The following is an 18,722-nucleotide window of genomic DNA, read 5'->3' on the forward strand; positions in this document are numbered from 1 at the left end:
GCTATATAGCAATTCACTGAGTAAATTAAATATTTGATCTGACCATTTCCTGAGACAATTAGCAATCTTTTTATTATAAATGTTTTACTCTAATTTGTGTATTGCTTTCTAATAGTTTGTAGATTGTAAAAAGTGTGTTCTCATTCTGGCTTGCGAAACACTATGTGAGTTTCATGTTGCTGAATATAGTTACAGATCATTCTTTTTTAGCCATGTAAATAAAGCATAGTTTATGTTTCTGTTCTGCTGGTGGTGTGTGGGTTAGTTACTTCAGTCCTGGTAGCAGCATAGTTATAGTTGTCTTTTTCTCCCCCCCCCCCCCAGCTTTGGTAGAGTCTTGCTGTGTAGCCCAGGCTGGCCTCAAACATGCGATCTTCCCAAGTACTGGGATTTCAGGTGTTTACCATGCCAGGTCATAGTTGTCTTTTGATGGCCATAAACAGTTCTGTTGAGCATATACTTAGCATGGAATGGCTTGGTCAGAGGACATGCATATGTATTCAGCCTGAATAGATAGTACCTTTTTTAATCTTCCAGCACGTAAAGTGACATTCTGGGTGTTTTCATTTGCGTCATTGTGATTAAGCACCCTTCCATGAGGTTATTGTCCGTGTTGTGAAATGTTCGTTCTGTTGCCCTTGTTTGCAGTACTGTGTTGAACTCAGAGACTGCTGCATGCCAGACAGTTGTTCTAACAATGAGATATGTCCAGCACATAGACCATATTTTTTGTTTCCTCCAGTGCTGAGATTGAATGTAGCTAGGCAATTGCTCTGCCACTCGGGTACTCCCCAGCCCCACCCCAGCCCCCAACACACACATTTTTATTGAATGTATGAATATGATTGGTTTTTGAAACAGGGTTTCTCTGTGTAGCCTTAGCTGTCCTGGAACTCACTCTATAGACTTTAGACCAGGCTGGCCTCGAACTCACAGATATCCACTTGACTCTGCCTCCTGATACTGGGATTAAAGGTGTGTGCCTCTACTGCCTGGCATGAGTATGATTGTTAGCAACTTTGTTTTAAGTTTTTGATGATAAACCTTAAAATTGCCTGGAATGGAATGTTTGAAGTGTTCTATCACCTCAGTAGTCAAAGGCTTTAGAATCTTTGGTGTGCCAGAAATAGCACTGTACCTCTGGGGTGGCTTTACAAAATGTAACTGGTGATTGTATGCACATTCCAGGCTAGGCAAGCTGTATCCTTACTCTCTTAACAGTGGCTTTAAAGCAGGGGAGCTTATCTTCTGTGTTTGGCTTATTTTTTTTTTATTAATTTTTTTGTTCATTGAAGGAGGCAGGGTATATTTTTGGGTTTTTTTTGTTTTTTGTTTAGTTAAAAACAAACATTTTGCGCTAGTACAATAATCTCATGCTGTTGACATATCTTAAAATTTTAAACTCACAGTTTAAAATGTTTTATTGAGCTGCCAAGATGGCTTAACAGGTGCTTTCCACCAAGCTTGACAACCTGAGTTCAGGCCCCGAGACCCACGTAGCAGATAGAGACCTGCCTCCCACAGGTTGTCTTCCAGCCTCCACACTCACACTCACGAGGTCTGTCAGTTTGAGGAGCACATACGGCCCGGCAGCAGCACAAGGCCGTGCTTCCAGCCTCAGCACCTGTGGCGGCTGTGATTCATGGAAAGATGCTGGACGACCTCCCTGTTCCTGCCCTTCCCAGGCTGCTGGCCACACTGCCGAGTGCTCGAGCGTCTGTGCCGCAGCTGTCAGTCCCGTCTTCCACAGATGCTAGGACGTTCAGGCCCCCTGCTTACAGCTGGAGTCTGTCTCCCTTTCGCTGGAGACCCTGAGGCTTTGCTGTTGCTGTCCTTGTGGCTTTATCTGCTCCTGCAGGGAGATTTCCAGGTGCTTCAAGAAGTAAGGGCCACCACCACTGTCGCCTTCCAGCAGCCGCTCACTGACAAGTATTTTGAAGCATATTCTATTCCTTTTTCAAAAACAGGAAGACCACTACAAGCTAAAAAGGAACTGCAAGCTAATCCTTGGTTCTTAGTTTATAATGCCAGGTGAATCTGTAGTGGCACAGACTCCAGGAACATTTGTGGGCTGGGTTGGTATGAAACTGTGTGCCTACAGACTGTCGTGTCTCAGGGATAAGTAGTTAAGGATTTCTGTGTGTAGCGTATGCTGACTGTGCTAAGAATTAGCTTTTCCTTTTCAGAATAACAAGCCTTTGTACTCGTTTGAAGATAATTCAGACTATGTTTATGATGTTATGTGGTCACCCACCCACCCAGCCCTGTTTGCCTGTGTGGATGGCATGGGGAGACTGGATCTGTGGAATCTCAACAATGACACAGAGGTGAGCAGGAAAATAACAGAAAATCGGAGATTTATTGAATAATTTGTGAAACTTCTTTTATCCCAAGGAATGTAAAAGTGCTCTGTGATTGTAGCTTCATCACAAAGAGACCAAATAAGCTTTGTGCCCTCCGTGACAAAAGCATGCTGTGCGGAGCCGAGGGGGAAATAGCATGGCCGGGAACACTGGGCATTCTTTACCCTCGGAAAGCAGCGGCGGCGTGTCCGCTGTCCAGAAGTCCACGAGGCTCGGAATATGCTTTCATTCTTAGGCTAGAAAAAGAGAGCTCCAGATTGTCAAAGTATTCCAAATTACCTGTTAGCCTTGAAAGCATTGTGTATCATCCCTAAATGCTAGTCTTAGCCTGACTCGTTTGAAAGAAAGGAAGTGCGATTTGATGACCTTTTTCCATGAAGGATCGAGATCAGTGCACCATTAGCTACACAGTGACTATTGAGCTGGGCACGATGGCATGTTTATAACCAGACTTGAGAGGCAGAGGCAAGAGTGTCGTCACGAGTTAGAGACCACATATGTGCCAAGAGCCTGTCTCAGAAATCCAAGGCTGAAGCCCAGGAGTGGTGCACGCCCCTAATCCAGCACTTGGGAGGCAGAGGCAGGCAGAGCTCTGTGAGTTCAAGACCAGCCTGGTCTACAGAGAGAGTTCCAGGACAGCCAGGGCTACACAGAGAAACTCCGTCTCAGGAGAAAAATAAAAAATAAAAAAAAAAAAAATCCAAGATCTGGGCATGTAAGTCCAAGGTAGAACATTTGCTTAGCATGTGTAAGACCCTGGGTTTAATTTCCCAGCACCATAAATAATAATAATAATAATGTAGAAAACATCATATTTCTTATTTGCTATACCAAGTTTAGCAGTGCAGTTCAGCTGTGTCTGAGTTGTCCTTAGCCAGTTGATAGAGGCTTAAAATGTTCTTAGGTCCCTCTATTAGTCACAGGTCACTGGTTAGCAGAAGCAACCAGTTGTCAGTAGTGGCTGTAGAGAATTGTCCTCTTATTTCTTCTGGGTCCTGGTGACATCTTTCCAGATCTCTGGAAGTTAAGCACTTGGTTATATAAAGATGAGGAAAGGAGAAATATGTTGGAAATGCTGGAATTTTAATACTGTTATCTACTGGTTCTGTGCTTTGGAGGGAACATTCAAATACTGCTAGGAAAAAAGTATAAGGTACATAATTAAATTTTGATGTTCTAGAATGGTACCAATGTGTTTGTTAGCAAGCTCACTACATAACTCTGGAACTCACTATGTAGGCTAGGCTGGTTTCGAACTCACAGAGGTCTACCTGCTTCTACCCCTAATACCCACCCCTGGTGTGAGGATTAAAGGTATACACTATCATGCCCTGCCCAAGTTTACTTTCTTAGTTTAGATTTTGCTACCAAAGGTTTATGGCTATAATTAGACGAGGATCTTTCTCTTAGTGGTATGGTTATAATATCCCTGGGCTAATCACTTGGGAAAGACTGATGTAAGCATAAGGACTACTATTCAAAAGTTTTGTTATGCTTTTTGATCTACATCAGTGAGTGTTCGTTACTCCAGGTGTGGCTGAGATGCAGTCAGAGTCCAGAGCCTGCTGCCCCTGTTGGTGCTCTCTCTTGCCTTCCTGGGGAGCAGGGCTTGGGAAAGCTTATTCCAGGAGCGGCTGTCCATCAGATCATCCGGATCTAGCTGGGGAGGAAAGTACAGGCTGCAGAAGGAATTCCTGTCCTCTGAGACTGAACTGTGATCTCTTTAGGAGGGCACTGGAAATACTTCTTTTAAATATTTTAAAATGAGTTTTAGTCTCATGTTTTTAAACAGCTTGACTACTTAAAGAAGTTAAACACAAAAACCCTTTACTGAAGAGATATGTGCAGCCATGTAAGAATTTCTTAGATAAGTTCTGGGTATTTTCCCAACTCTTCTTCAAGGGTTGAAGGTAATGTCATTATAATAAATCTCTGAAAAGAGGGAAAGTGGGAAAATTCTTTTGTTGTTGCTGTGTGTTTTGGGGTTTTGGAGGTTTGGTTTTGGTTTTTCAAGACAGGTTTTCTCTGTGTAGCCCAGGCTGTCCTACAACTAGCTCTCTGTAGACCAGGCTGGCCTTGAACTCAGAAATCCACCTGCCTCTGCCATCTGAGTGCTGGGATTATCTTTTATCTATTATCATTTGCTTTTTAAAAACACAGATTGGAGAAGAATTACTGTTTTATGTGTTTAGAAACTTTGATGAAACTTTTAACTGTGCTGTATTTTAAATGACTCAGGTACCAACTGCCAGCATTTCTGTAGAGGGAAACCCTGCTCTTAACCGTGTGAGATGGACCCACTCTGGAAGAGAGATTGCCGTGGGTGATTCTGAAGGACAGATCGTCATATATGATGTGGGAGAGGTAAGGGCCTGCAATTTTGATACACATGCTTAGTGGCACTGTGAGGTATTGTGGTAGCTAAGTTTTGCTGTGAGCCTCCTGAATTGTATAAACTGCATGCTTGTGTACTTGCACCACAGAAGCAGCTACTGAGGCTGTGTTTCTTTCTAACTGAGCATCCTGTACCCATGTGCAGCAGATGTGAGGGTAATTCCAGATTCCTACATTGCTAGGAGTTCTTTAGGCAGAAAAGGAAATGTAGGATTACAAGTGGACTTGGAGTTTTCTAGAATTGATGTTGAGATATAATTTTATTTTTTTTGTATAGTTTTGTTTGAACCAGATCGTAGAAATCAAAGATACCATCTTTTGATAGGGTTTTTTCCAAAGTATTTAATGTGTATATATGCCTGAGTATATGTGTGTGCACTGTGTATAGGCAGGAGCCTGTAGGGGGTCAGAAAAGGGCATTGGATCCCCTGGAACTGGAGTTATGGATGGCTGTGAATCACCTTGTGCGGGTTGGGAACCAAGCCCGGGTCCTCTGGAAGAGCAGCCACGCCTTAGCCATTGGGTCACCTCTCTAGCCCCTTTGTGTAGTTCTTTAGCAAGTGTGAGGAAGGTGAAGGGGCGCCAAGGCATGAGATGGAGTTCAGCAGGATGAGTCGCACTCTCTTGTCACTCTGTTTGACTAGACACAGCACCCAGGGGCACAGTGCTCAGGGCTCAGTTCTTCCTTTTTGGTTCTGACCAGAGCGTTCTGGACCTTTTCTTCAGCATTACTCTCCATCTTGTCCTGATAATTTGTGGCTACAGCAGTCAGATCTTGGGGGCAAGAGATCGGATCATTTAGAGCAGCAGTGGACCATGTGTACAGTGGACGATGTACACAGGTTGGACAGTGTGCACAGGTAGTTGCTAGCTGCAAAACCCTATTGAAAAGTTGTGGTTGTCAAGCTCAACAGTGACTTGTAAGTTAATTTTAACTAACTTAACGTGAGTTGTCGTCACACTTGGCTAGTGGCTCCCCTGTTAGCTGTTGGAGATTGAGAAGCCAGTTTGTCCACTGGCCACACTGGATAGTCGGTGCCCTGTTGTGGCAGTGTCAGTCTCTGTGCGAAGAGCAGCTGTAGGGAAGCTTGGGTTGCCTCTGCGAGGCAAAGCACCGTTCACTTCATTTCTCCTTTGCTCTCGGTTCAACACTATGCTAAGTAGCAATAGAACTTCTCACAAAGGAGTTAGAGAGTCAAGACAGAGTGCTTTATATTCCAAACAAACCCTGTGTTCAGGAAGCTGACTCGAGAGGATCACGAATTGGAAGCACTCTGGGCTGCACAGAGAGGTCCTCTCTCAGAAAAGAAAACAATAAAATAACTTTCATACTAGTAATGGTACAAGAAATAGACTAAAAAATTTGAAGGAATTCTTCTCCATCAGCATGATCCATCGAGGTGCCAGGAAGTCTGCTGACCAAGCATCCTTGTTGCCATCCTTGCCATGTGGTGGGGACAGCAAATTCATGTCTGAGCTGTCGTGACATGCTTCACAAACACTCTCTTTGTTTTGAAATGTCGTAAATCATTGTTATAGTCTCTGTGAGTATGGAAAGGCCCTTTAGGTCAATTATTAATTTTTAATGGAAAAATTATTTGAAAACAGAGTAATAGTAGATAAGATGATCTTTTATTTTGTTGCTCAGCAAACATTGTCTTTCTTTTAACAGCAGATCGCTGTTCCCCGCAATGATGAATGGGCGAGATTTGGCCGAACACTTGCAGAGATCAATGCAAACCGAGCTGATGCCGAGGAGGAGGCAGCTACCCGAATCCCTGCCTAGCCCTGAAAGTGGCTGTAGCCTTAGCGAATGGGCAAAGATGATGAAGTAATTCCTAAACTCTTTGCATGCTTCTGATTAAATGCATATTAAAGGAGATTCCATGGATAAACTGGGTTTAATGCAGGAAGCAAAGCTTATAATGCCCCTTTTATATTCTATTCATTTTGTTTTGGATTGGTGTCATTTTTAATACCGCTGACAACTTTACAGAATGCAGCCTTTTCTGAATTCTAACACATAGGTGTGTATTGTTAATTATTCTTTTGGATTCTTTTCAACTTGTAATACTATATATAATTATTTCTAAAGCACAGACTAAAGTTCTGCATATTTCTAAATAACCACAATTCCTTATTATGCAATACAGTACATACATAATTCTTTGTCGATTATGTTCTCACTGCCTTCACTGTAGGAACATTGTTCTTAGTCCCAGCATGCATTCGCCTACCTGTTTTAAGTTTCATTTGGATGCCCTTTTCCTTTATAGTTCTATGGTAGTTATCTATAAATAAAAACATATGTGTTAACTTTTCAAATTTTCATTTTTACTTCTTGAAATTTGAAATTTTCTCTTATAAATTTTTTGTTAAATTTTGTTTAAGTTCTTAATGCAAACAGCCACCTTAAATCCCGTGCAGCCTTAAAGACATACCATACAGGGATAATGTAGCTCTCTCTCCCTGGGCATTGTGAACTCATGTTGGATAATTGGTCAGCGGAAACTTTCTCTTCAGTTAGCTTTGGCCAGACTGTTCCTTTCCTCCCACCTCTCCTCGAAAGAGGAAATGCTCAGTCCCTTTGTCTGCCCAGACTGGGGCGGCTGTGCGTGTGAGCGCTGACAGAAAACCACGTTGGAGAGAAGCTTGCCCATGAACGGAGCAGCCAGGAAGGAGCTGCACTCAATGCCCGCGCTCTGCCCTTACATCCTCTCTCCATCTTGGAATCTGGAGGACAGCTGTACAAACCTGCAAGGCAGATGGCAAATGTCTGCGTGGTGTGGCAGTCGCCTGTCTCAAGACGAGGGAGGGAAGGCTGGGGTCGGGTCTTGAAGATTGACGTGCTCCGCGTTGTCCTTTCTTGAATCCTGAGTTTAACTTTCCACTCGACAGAACTTGAACTAAGAGATTAGATCAGAATTTGAACTTTTACAGTTTGGTTTAATAACAAGGATTTATTGAGAGAGAATTCTCCATAGCAGAACTTCTATATAGCAGAAATTCTGCATACCAGAACTTCCTCATTCTTAGTACTCTGTGGTGTAAGGAATAATTGATCAGAGATACTAGACCCAAACTGTAGTTCTAGCCTTGACACCCATGAGAAATGTGATCTTAGCCAAGCCTGAGCCTTATTCTTACATTTATGAATTATCAGTTACATTATTTCTAAATTGTATCCCAGCTCTAAATGAATAACCTTAATTGTATCATTTACTTCTCCCCTTTAGAATGTTTCCTTTTCATGAGTTGGCCCCCCACCGCCCCTTAGTTGCCTGATACATACCAAAGAAACATCTGGTGGTAATGTCTAAGTCCAAAGTTCAGTGTCAGCAGGGCCCACTGTCATTCTGTAGAAGAGTTCAGATACTCAGAGGTACTGTGTGTCTCTGTAAAAATGAGTAGGAAAAAGGGATAATACAAATGTTCAAACAGAACATTGAATGAGGTTGGAAATGGATGTGGCAACTCAAATGGTCACTGGTCTCAAGTTGTTCTTTTATAAAAGAAAATGAAGGAGCTGACGAGTTGGCTCAGCGGTGAAGAGCACTGGCTGCTCTTCCAGAGGACCTGAGTTCGATTCCCAGCATCCACATGGCAGCTCACAACCATCTGTAACTCCAGTTCCAGGGATCTAACAACGTCTTCTGGCCTCTGTGGGCACAAGGCACACATGTGATACACAAACATATATTCAGGCAAAAACACCTATACACATAAATTCTTTAATAATAAAAAAAGGACAGCTGACAAGTATTTATAAAATACTTAGGGCCAATGAGTTTTGCTTTAGGAAACTAATTTCTCCCCCACCCCACAGAAAAATTTTATGTAGACCCTTGCTCATTCAACCTTCCTGTGCATTTTTACGAACACATGTTTACTGTAAGGAATTATCCTTGGAGTCTGCAATTTAAAGACTAAGGTTTGCTCAGTGTCGACCGTTCTGAGGCTGTTGTAACTGGCACACAGACTGATGAGATCAAATTGGCTGGGGCGGGGAACCCTGCAGCTTGTACTTTTAGGTGTGAGCGACCTTTGTGATTTTGAAAACTATCCTGTGACGTTAGTTGCAGCTTGCCTTGTGATCAGTTTCACTTTTTCCTAGACAGGAAACAGGTTGCAGCCTTCTGGCTGACTTCCTGCATTTTGTCGTTTCTCTGATTTGGAATGGGAAGTTGAATGTCATCACCCTTGTTTGTGCGGAGAAAGCCTACTCGGTTTTTCAGACAGTAACGAACTTGCAGTACATCTCTGAGATCATTTTTAGTATCGTTTAAGTCAAATGCTCACCAGTAGAAGCTTTTTCCCTTACAGAGAAAGTTGAGCAAGGCCGTGTGGAAGCTGTCTGTAACAGCACTAGAGGGATCCTGCAGGGACAGGCCATGGGAGTGGAGGAGGAAGAGCTAAGATTGGCTGAGCGGGGGCAGGGTGACTGGTCCAGGCAGTCCTCACCCAGATGGGCCGCTTCCCTGCAGCCTCCGCACGGCTGTGTGTGAGGCGCGTCGCTCTCCTCTGTTTCTCTCGGACAACTGAAAGTGTTTCTTCACAGTCCAGTGTTCCAGCGCTGGCATTCTACCTGGAACCGCTGCATAACTAGATAGGGTGAGGCTGGAGCTCAGTCGCCGCTCCCGCTGCGTCCAGCTCCTGGGCATCGCAGGTGCGGTCGCACATCTGCAGCAGAGGTCTAGGGTTTAAAAGCCAACCGCACTGCCGCTTTTGATGACAGTTATAGAATTCAGTTGACGTGGGTTTTGCTTTTGTCTTAATCCAAGCTACATAATTTTAACAAAGAAGTCCTTACTTTTGAGCTGTCATCTTACTGATTGTTAGTTTGAGGAAAATACTCCCAAGTAGAACCCCATATTTGACTCATAAAAATATAAATATTTAAAAATTTAAAAATACTGGCAAGATAACACAGCAGTTAGAGACCCTTGCCACCAAGCCTGTCCTGAGTTGGATCTCTGGGGCCACCTGGTAGGAGGAAAAAAGCCAGCTCCTACAAGTTGTCCTCTCACGTACATATGTGCACACACGATGTATTGATTTATTTATTATAAATGCTAGGGAGTAATTTACTCAACTGACTTACAGATCTGAGGGAAAGTGTTGGCCTAAAAGCACTATAAAAAGAACATCCAGGGCCTGGAAAGATGACTCGTCAGTGAAGAATGCTTGCTGCTCTTGCAGAGGACTTGAGTTCAGGTCCCAGCACCCACATCCCACATCCCACAGCTCACAACTGCCTGTAACTCCAACTCCAAGGACCTGACACACTCTCTTCTGGCTTCCATGGGCACCTAGACTCACGTGTACATACATACACATATAACACAACATGGAAAGTGTGTTGACAGAAGGATCATCAGGGCTGCCTCAGCAGGTAATGCACCTGCCTACAAAGCAGCACAAGCAGAGTTCATGTCCTTCGAGCACCTTAAATGCTAGCTGGGAAGGGCAGCTCCCCTGCAGTCTGAGCAGTCTAGACAGGATTCCTGGAACATGCATGCACACCACACACGCATGATAAAGACAAGGTAAAATCATGTTCCGTATTTCAATTGAAGAGTTAAATAGCATTCTTGTAATCTTTAGTCCACTACCCCAAAGTGGTAATAGCTTTCTCACTATAGCATAGACTTTAAAATCCTCTTTCGATATTTAGGGAACAGTTTTAGAAAAAGATTCCCCAGTCCCAAGCCAGAATGCCAGCCGCAAGACTCCACACAGTCATCAAATCACAGTGCTTTTCACAGTAAGCCGGCGCTCCCAGACTTAATGTTTGAACTTCAGATCTTTAAATTCCCTTTCTAACTTGCCATGTTCCTAATTCTTCAACCTAAAACTCCGAATGGATGTCAGGCATTTACGTTTTCAGTATGTCCCTTCTAGCCACAGAGAGTTTCACCACAGCCAATCGGCAATCTTTTACAAACTTTTGTAAAATTATAGTATTTTGTGTTGTTAGTTTCCTAGCAGGAATCTCAGTTTCGGCTTCTTAATATTCCATTACCGGTCCCCAGCTAGAGCCTGGAACAGCTTGCACTCAGGTAAGCTTGCTGAAAGGTCTATTTCACTTTGTGAGGTCACTTAGTCAGGTCTCTGGGAATGTATTAGCCTGCCTCTCTCATAATGTCCTTGATTTGGCCAGAAAGCCGTGGGGCAGTGATTGTATGGGGTGTAGAACACACCTGCACGGCACCGAGCGTGCAGAGACCTGACCTTGTGACTGGAAATCAGGAATGCCGCTGGGAAGACGCTGATAGCAAGTCATTTTATCTTTTGTGGATTTTTATACTGAATCTTTGAGCACTTTTTTTTTTTTTTTCTGAGCCAAGTAATGGAAATGCTCTGGAACAAAGTTTTTGTACTTAAAGATGGCCTGACATAAGAGAAAGGATACTGCGCCCCCAAAGACTCTGGTTCCAGGTACATGCCTGTGAACCCAGCACTTGGAGGCCAAGACAGAAGGATAAGGTTGAGGCCAGGCTGAACTGAAGGGTGAGATCCTATCTCAAAAACAGAAGCCTGTGTTCCATTCCTGTTTGTCCCTATCACATAAGAAAACCTGGAACACGTAGGAATAGTACGCCTGGCTGTCCTAGAACTCCCTCTGTAGCCCAGGCTGGCCTCAAATTCACAGATTCCCTTGCCTCTGCCTCATGAGTGCTGGGATTAAAAGTGTGCGCCACCACCGCCCAGCGTTTCTTTTTTTTTTTTTTTTTTTTCGAGACAGGGTTTCTCTGTGTAGCTTTGCGCCTTTCCTGGAACTCGCTTTGGAGACCAGACTGGCCTCGAACTCACAGAGATCCGCCTGCCTCTGCCTCCCGAGTGCTGGGATTAAAGGCGTGCGCCACCACCGCCCGGCCCGCCCAGTGTTTCTTAAATGAGGAAAACAATTGCTTTACTGTGGTTATTTTGTGAGGGAATGCATATGTGAAGACTATGTAAAATACAAATATTTTATTTTTAGTTCCTTTGCTTAAGAATGTGAAAATGGAGAGAGGCCATATTTTAAAACCTTTTTGGGGGGGTGGAGGGGAGGACAGGATCTCACTATGTAGCTCTGACTTACCAGGAACTCGCTGTATAGACCAAACTGACCTTGAACTTGCAGAGATCCACCTGCCTATCTCCCAAGCCTATATTTTAAAACTCTTACGTGATGTAACAGGAGCTCATCTTTAAAGGTCAAATGCCTTGGTGTCCAAAAGGAGTTACTCTCTCAAGTGCTCTCATCATGGGCTGAGTCCTCATGGTCACCTGACGGTGAGTAGTGTGAGCCAAGGGAGAAATTCCACCTACAGCATGGGCTGTGACATCTGGAACCTTAGAAGCAAGAGGGTGGGACTCCTTTGTGAATGGGTGAGAAAACGAATTTGCTTGGAGACTCTACCACTACATAGCAGAACCCCAGCATCAATGATCTAATAGTTACGCTTCCCCTTTCCAAGGATTAGTCTTCTTGGAAATGGCCTGTGCTCACTGTGGGGAGATGATCACGACAAGGAGGCGCTGAGCTCTGCACAGCTCTAGAGATTGACCTAACTGGAGTGGCAAGGGGACCAAGAAATGACAGACCCAGAACAGCTGGGAACAGAACAGAACAGCTGGCAGCCTGGGCTCTAACTAGAGAGGCCACAGCACCCTGGAGGCTCGGTGTATTTAGTGTCTATGGTTGAACAGGGAGGCAGAGGTACTGCATCCAGCTGAACATGGAGGCAGGGTCAGCCAACCTTGTTAGAAACAGTCTATGGGGAAGCAGTCTTGAGGCCACAACCAGATTGGAGGAGGCTGTGATGAGTTTTCTGAACACATTGTCAGCATTGACCCTGACACGAGGCAAGCTTTGCCATACCTCTGAGCCTGCTTCCCACTGCCATGGTGCTGAGGCATTGGGAGCCTTGATGGCTGTCCCCGTATCAACCAGTACACATTCACGTGGGACTTAGAGCCATAGCGGAAGCCCTGTAGTTAGTCTCACAGGAATGACTCCTCCTCACCTTTTCCCTGGACTGGGAGGTCCCTGCTCTGTTGTTATATCCAAAACACCATCCCCTGCTCTGATCAAAACCTTATATGAAGAATACCAGGTGCTCCTCCATTGCTGTGATAAACACAGAGACCAAAAGCAGCCTGGGGAGGAAGGCGTTTATTTGGCTTCCAGCTTCAAGTCCATAGTGGAGGCAGGAATAGAGCCGCTCACTGGTTCCCTTGCTCTGACTTGCTCAGCTGCCTTCCTCATACTACCCAGGGCTCCCTCCCCAGGGATGGCACTGCCCACGGTGGGTGGGACCTCCTACATCGATTAGTGTAGCAGAAAGTACAGAAAGACATCCCCCAGCAAATTAGCATTTAAGAGATTATCTTCCCAACATGCCACGGGGCCAACCCAATGGAGGGAATTCTTTGGTTGAGGCTCCCTCCCGACTGTGTCAGGTTGAGAGCTGAAGCTGACTATGACATCATTGAACAAAATCTTGCTATAGTGACCAGGCCTTTATTAATAGGTTTTGTGTCCATTAATCTCTGAATGTAAATCAAATTTGTCAGCACATAGAGGGTCATTAGACAGATTTGGAAGAGTCTGTATTTTTCTAAGGTAAAAGTTTTCTTCGTTTGATTCTTTTATTTTGGGCTGGGAGGCCAGGATTCTGTTGCCTGGGCCAAGCCTCAAACTCTTGATCATTGTTGCCTCAGCATCCTGGACAGCTGGAATTACAGGCACACTGCCACCTGGAAGAAACTGGTTAGAGAGAGGTAAACATTCATCTCAAGAAGTTGGGGGTGGGGAGAGAGGTAAAAATAATTCCAAGGAACTAGAACAGTTAAAAGCAGAAATCAGTGCAATAGAAATACAATCAAAAGGATGAGTAGAGCTAAAAGATGCTGCTCTGCAAAAATTTTAACAATCTCTAGAATCACAAGGCACAAATATATCAGAAGTGAGAAGAAATGCCACAGATATTCATCAATAAATATATTTCCAAAATCTAGATTGCTTTTGATTTTGAATCTAAATCTAAGAACTGACAGAAGACTTCCAGGAACTGTCAAGCATAACTGGTTAAGGAGACAGAAAAAAAAGAGATGCATACTTAGACCAATCATATTTAAAACAAGGAAAATCATGATACAATCAACAGCTGATTTATTTGTTTAAAATAATGTGATAAACAGTATTACATTCCAAATATTTTCAGAAAAAGCCTGTCAGCCAATAATTTTATATCCAGCAAAACTATCTCCCAAAAATAAAGAGAAAGTGGCACAATGGCAGGAGTGACAACTGAGAATATGTACTGCTAGCCAGCCTTTTAGATCGCTAAAGGAAATCCTATCTGAAAAGAAATGACGGTAGAGGGTAACTCGGACTCGCGAGAGAGAAAGGAGGGGGAACTAGAGAGAGACTGAAGACTGGACGCATGTTTTCTTCAATAGATTTAAAATATATTGGGGCTGCAGAGATGGCTCAGTGGTCAAGAGCACTGGCTGCTCTTCCAGAGGTCCTGAGTTCAATTCCCAGCAACCACATGGTGACTCACAACCATCTGTTCTGTAGTGAGATCAGATTCCTTCTTCTGGTGTGCATGAAGACAGAGCACTCATATACATAAAATACATGAATAAATAAATCTTTTAAAAAATAAACTATAACTGCAAGGAACAATACTGGGAATGGTGGAGTCATAATATGTAACAACCGACATGACAATAGCTTAGGGAGGAGATAGAGCTGGGGTAGAGGAAAGCTTTCTTTTATTTATTTATTTATTTATTTATTTATTTATTATGCATACAGTGTTCTGCTTGCGTATGTCCCTTCAGGCCAGAAGAGGGAGCCAGATCCCATCACAGATGGTTGTGAGCCACCATGTGGTTGCTGGGAATTGAATGCAGGACCTCTGGAAGAGCAGTCAGTGCTCTTAACCTCTGAGCCATCTCTCCAGCCCCAGGAAAGCTTTCTATTATACTGAAATATATGCCACTGGAAATATGATAGGATTGTTACAAATGAACACATTTATTATAACACAAGGAAATAACTTGAAAAACAAGTTTCAGTGATACACTATGAAATATGTAGTTTACAAAAAGGGCATACGGAAGGAAGAGAGGGTTCTGGGCCTGCAGTTCCGTGAAGGAGTGCGCTCTTAGTTTGTGCAAGGCTCGGGCTTGACTATGCAACACTAAAAGGAGGAGGAGGAAGGAAGAAGGAGGAAGAAAATGAAGGGAAGGGAGATGGGGAGGGGGAAAGAGAGGAAGAGGTAGAAGGAAAGAAAGGGGACAAAAAGATACGGGAAACAAAACTACCATGTAAGACGAAGTGCTAAATGGTCTTATCAATAAAAAGCCCAGAGCCAGATATTGGGGTTAAAACCTGAGAGATCAGAACAGGAAAAGCCACAGCCAACCTCACCTTACTGACGCCTCCATCTCCAAAAGAGAGCTACTTCCTGTATACCCATACCTGTATGCCTCTCTGTTCTGCCATCTCATTTCCTCTCTGCACCCAGCTACATCACTTCCTCTTCCTGCCCAGCTTGTCAATTCCTGTCTATCTGTACAAACCTCCACACCTTTATGGTTAGTGCTGGGATTAAAGGATGTACTACTATGCCTGGCTCTGTTCCCAGTGTGGCCTTGAACTCACAGAGATCCAGACGGATTCCTGCCTCCCGAGTGATAGGATTAAAGGCGTGTGCTACCATTGCCTGACCTCTGTGTTTAATATAGTGGCTGACTTTCCTCTGATCCTCGGATAAACTTTATTGGGGGACACAATATTTTGGAGGACACAATACATCACCACACTACCAACACTGACTATTGACTACCAGGCTGAAGGACATGAGATCAAGACACTAAAGTAAGTTGTATCTTGAGCACAGCGGCACATGACTGTAATCCCTGACTCAGGAGACAGAGGCAAAAGGATGATTTCCAGACCAGCTACATAGCAAGACTTTGTCTCAATATAATGAAGAAGCTGGGTGGTGGTGTGCCTTTAAGCACTAAAGACACCAGAAACAATAAAATGCTTAGGACTAAATTGTTTTAAGTATACCAGACCTGAACTCTGAAAACTACAGTTGTGGATGAGACTGAAAAGGTTTATGTAACTAGACAGAGCGTCCAAGCTGGTGGATTGGAAAGACTCAAACGTGTTAGGACTGCAGTTCTTCTCAAATGACCTCTAAGGTTTCAACAAGATCCCTATTAAAACAGCTTGATTGAAAAATAATAATAGCCGGGGGGGGGGGGGGGGGTGCACGCCTTTAATCCCAGCACTCAGGAAGCAGAGGCAGGTGGATCTTTTGAGTTTGAGGCCAGCCTGGTCTACAGAGTGAGTTCCAGGACAGCCAGGACTACACAGAGAAACCCTGCCTCAATAAACCAAATATATGCACACGTATATAAAATAATAAAAAGAAAAAACATAAAAAAAGAACTGGCAAGATGGGGCTAGAGAGATGGCTAAGAGCTCCCACTGCTCTTCCAAAGGATCCAAATTTGGTTCCCAGCACCACATCAGACATCTCACAACCGCCTGTAAGCCGCTCTATGGGGTCCAATATCTTGTTCCATCCTCTGAGGGTAACTGCACATACATGACCTACACACTCAAAGACATTCAAACATTCACATAAAATCTTTTTCTAAAAGCTGGCAAGCTAATCTTAAATATTATACACAAATGGCAAAAAATCCAACATAGCCAAAACTATTTGAAAAAGAACTAAGCTGGATTATTTATACCTCCCTATTTCAAAGCTGAATTGGGTGCCACAGTCATCGAGGTGGTGACGTTGGTGTACATAGACTGGTACAGATGACTGAGAATCTAGACGCCAGTCCCCGCAGGCATGGTCAACTGAAGCACAAGGGCAGCCTCGAGAAGAAAATGGAGAAACAACTGCATGTCACATGGAAATGAATGTAGCGTCTCACTTCACACACACACACACACACACACACACACACACACACACACACACACACACACACACACACACAAATGAGCTCACAGAGTCATTAGCGAGGCATAGTCACATAGACCTTTAATCACAGCCCTTGGGAAAGAGAAGCAGGCAGATCTCTCTGAGTTCAAGGCCAGCCTGGTCAACATAGCAAGTTCCAGGACAGACAGGGCAACATTAAAACTTAAAAAAAAAAAAAAAAAGAAAAGAAAAGAAAAAGAAAGAAAAGAAAGTCATATATCTAATTGTAAGAACCAAGCTACAAAATTTTTCAAAGAAAATACAAGAGAAAAAGGCTCATGACTTTAGTATAAGCCATGGTGAGACACTCCAGAAAATAAGAGTAGAGGGGAGATGACTCAGTGGATAAGGGAGCTTACCAGCAAGCCTGATGACCTGAGATCGATCCCAGGGCCCACATGTAGACGGAGAGAACCAACTCCTGCAAGTTGTCCTTTGACAGATTCCACAACATGCGCATGCCCTCCCCCCACAAATTAACAAACTGTAATAAATTGTAATAAAATTTTAAAGGAAGAATGATTGAACTTAAAAACTTTGAACTTTCATGCTTCAGAAGATAGACCCAGGAAACAGACTGGCAGAGAAGAGCCGCGAACATGATAAAGGATTCAACACCTGGAATGTCTAGAACTACACACCATGGTGACAAGACACTGTAGGCCACAGTTTAAACACAGGTTACAGAATGGAAGAGCATACGTGTATGGTGCATGAAAAGACGATCGTCATTAGGGACATGCAAATCAAGATATAATGTGGGATCCCGTCACACCCAGCAGTCAAAAGAAAAGCTGGAGTGCTGATGGCCTGCCGAGAAACACACCCATTACTGGTGTGAATAGAAGATGCTATTTTACATTTTAGAGAGTAATGGGAATTTATGGAAACTGGATGGTGATGTTGGTGATGTAGCTCTATGGAGACCACATCAGTGCTGGAGAGAGGAGGGCTCAGCAGGTAAAGGCACTTGCCACAGGGCTGACCCCTGAGCTCCACCCCGGCACCCATATGGAGGAAAGAGAACAAATCCCTACAAACTGTTCTCTGCCCTCTGCGGGCACACCGTGATACATGCGTGCTCACAAACATACACACAATTAGTATAAATTGAAAGAAAAAAATGAATACTTTAAAGTAAAGCTGTTAAAAAGAAAACTGCGCTGGACCATGGTGGCTTTAATCCCAACACTCGGGAGGCAGAGGCAGGCGGATCTCTGTGAGTTCGAGGCCAGCCTGGGCTACAAAGCCAGTTCCAGGAAAGGCTCCAAAGTTACACAAAGAAACCCTGTCTCAAAAAAACAAAAGAAAACTGCACGCCTAGACTGGCGAGAGTTTAGATGATACCCGGGGGAAGAACCACATAAACAACAAACGTGAGGCATTCTGCTAGACAGCTGGCCCATAATGTTATCAAAATGACCGAACTACACCAGAGTCACACCTAAAACTGTCTGACCACTGAGCCCAATGCAGCCATTCTGATTGGCTCTTGGGTCAGAAACACAATGGCACTTTTGGAATGGTTGGGGAAGTTTGAGTTATATTGATTATCAGATATTATGAAGTCTTCATTATTTTTTAAGAAGATTTTGTTTATGCATTTGAGTGTTTAGTCTGCACTTAAATGTACTGTATGTGTGCCTGGTGCCTGTGTAAACCAAAAGAGCTCCAGATCTCCTAGAACTTGAGTTACAGATGGCTGTGAGCTGGCACATGGGTGCTGGGAACCGAACCCCAGTCTTCTGCAAGAGCAGCAAGTGCTCTTAACCAATGAACCTGATCTCCAAACCTTTATTGATTGTCCCCCTCCTGTTTAGCTAGAAAATATCTTCCTTGCCAGATGGTGGTGGTGCATGCCTTTAATCCCAGCACTTGGGAGGCAGAACCAGGTGGATCTCTGTGAGTTTGAAGCCAGCCTGGTCTACAGAGTGAGATGCAGGACAGCCAAAGC

At 43.8% G+C, this 18,722-nt stretch overlaps 1 protein-coding gene across 8 annotated transcripts in view; it reads left to right on the forward strand.

Annotated features, from left to right (window-relative positions):
* Nucleotides 1-7,082, forward strand: part of Dync1i2 (dynein cytoplasmic 1 intermediate chain 2) — a 53,736-nt gene extending 46,654 nt beyond the window's left edge. For all 8 annotated transcript variants that reach the window (XM_006972415.3, XM_015987859.3, XM_015987846.2 and 5 more), the window contains 3 exons: nucleotides 2,187-2,327; nucleotides 4,602-4,727; nucleotides 6,430-7,082. In XM_006972415.3, coding sequence (XP_006972477.1) covers nucleotides 2,187-2,327; nucleotides 4,602-4,727; nucleotides 6,430-6,543 — 381 coding nt within the window. In that variant the 3' untranslated portion in view covers nucleotides 6,544-7,082. The remainder of the gene's footprint in view (nucleotides 1-2,186; nucleotides 2,328-4,601; nucleotides 4,728-6,429) is intronic.
* Nucleotides 7,083-18,722: the final 11,640 nt, after the last annotated feature.

Source organism: Peromyscus maniculatus, chromosome 4, assembly GCF_049852395.1.
Source record: "Peromyscus maniculatus bairdii isolate BWxNUB_F1_BW_parent chromosome 4, HU_Pman_BW_mat_3.1, whole genome shotgun sequence".
In the NCBI taxonomy this organism is placed as follows: domain Eukaryota; kingdom Metazoa; phylum Chordata; class Mammalia; order Rodentia; family Cricetidae; genus Peromyscus; species Peromyscus maniculatus.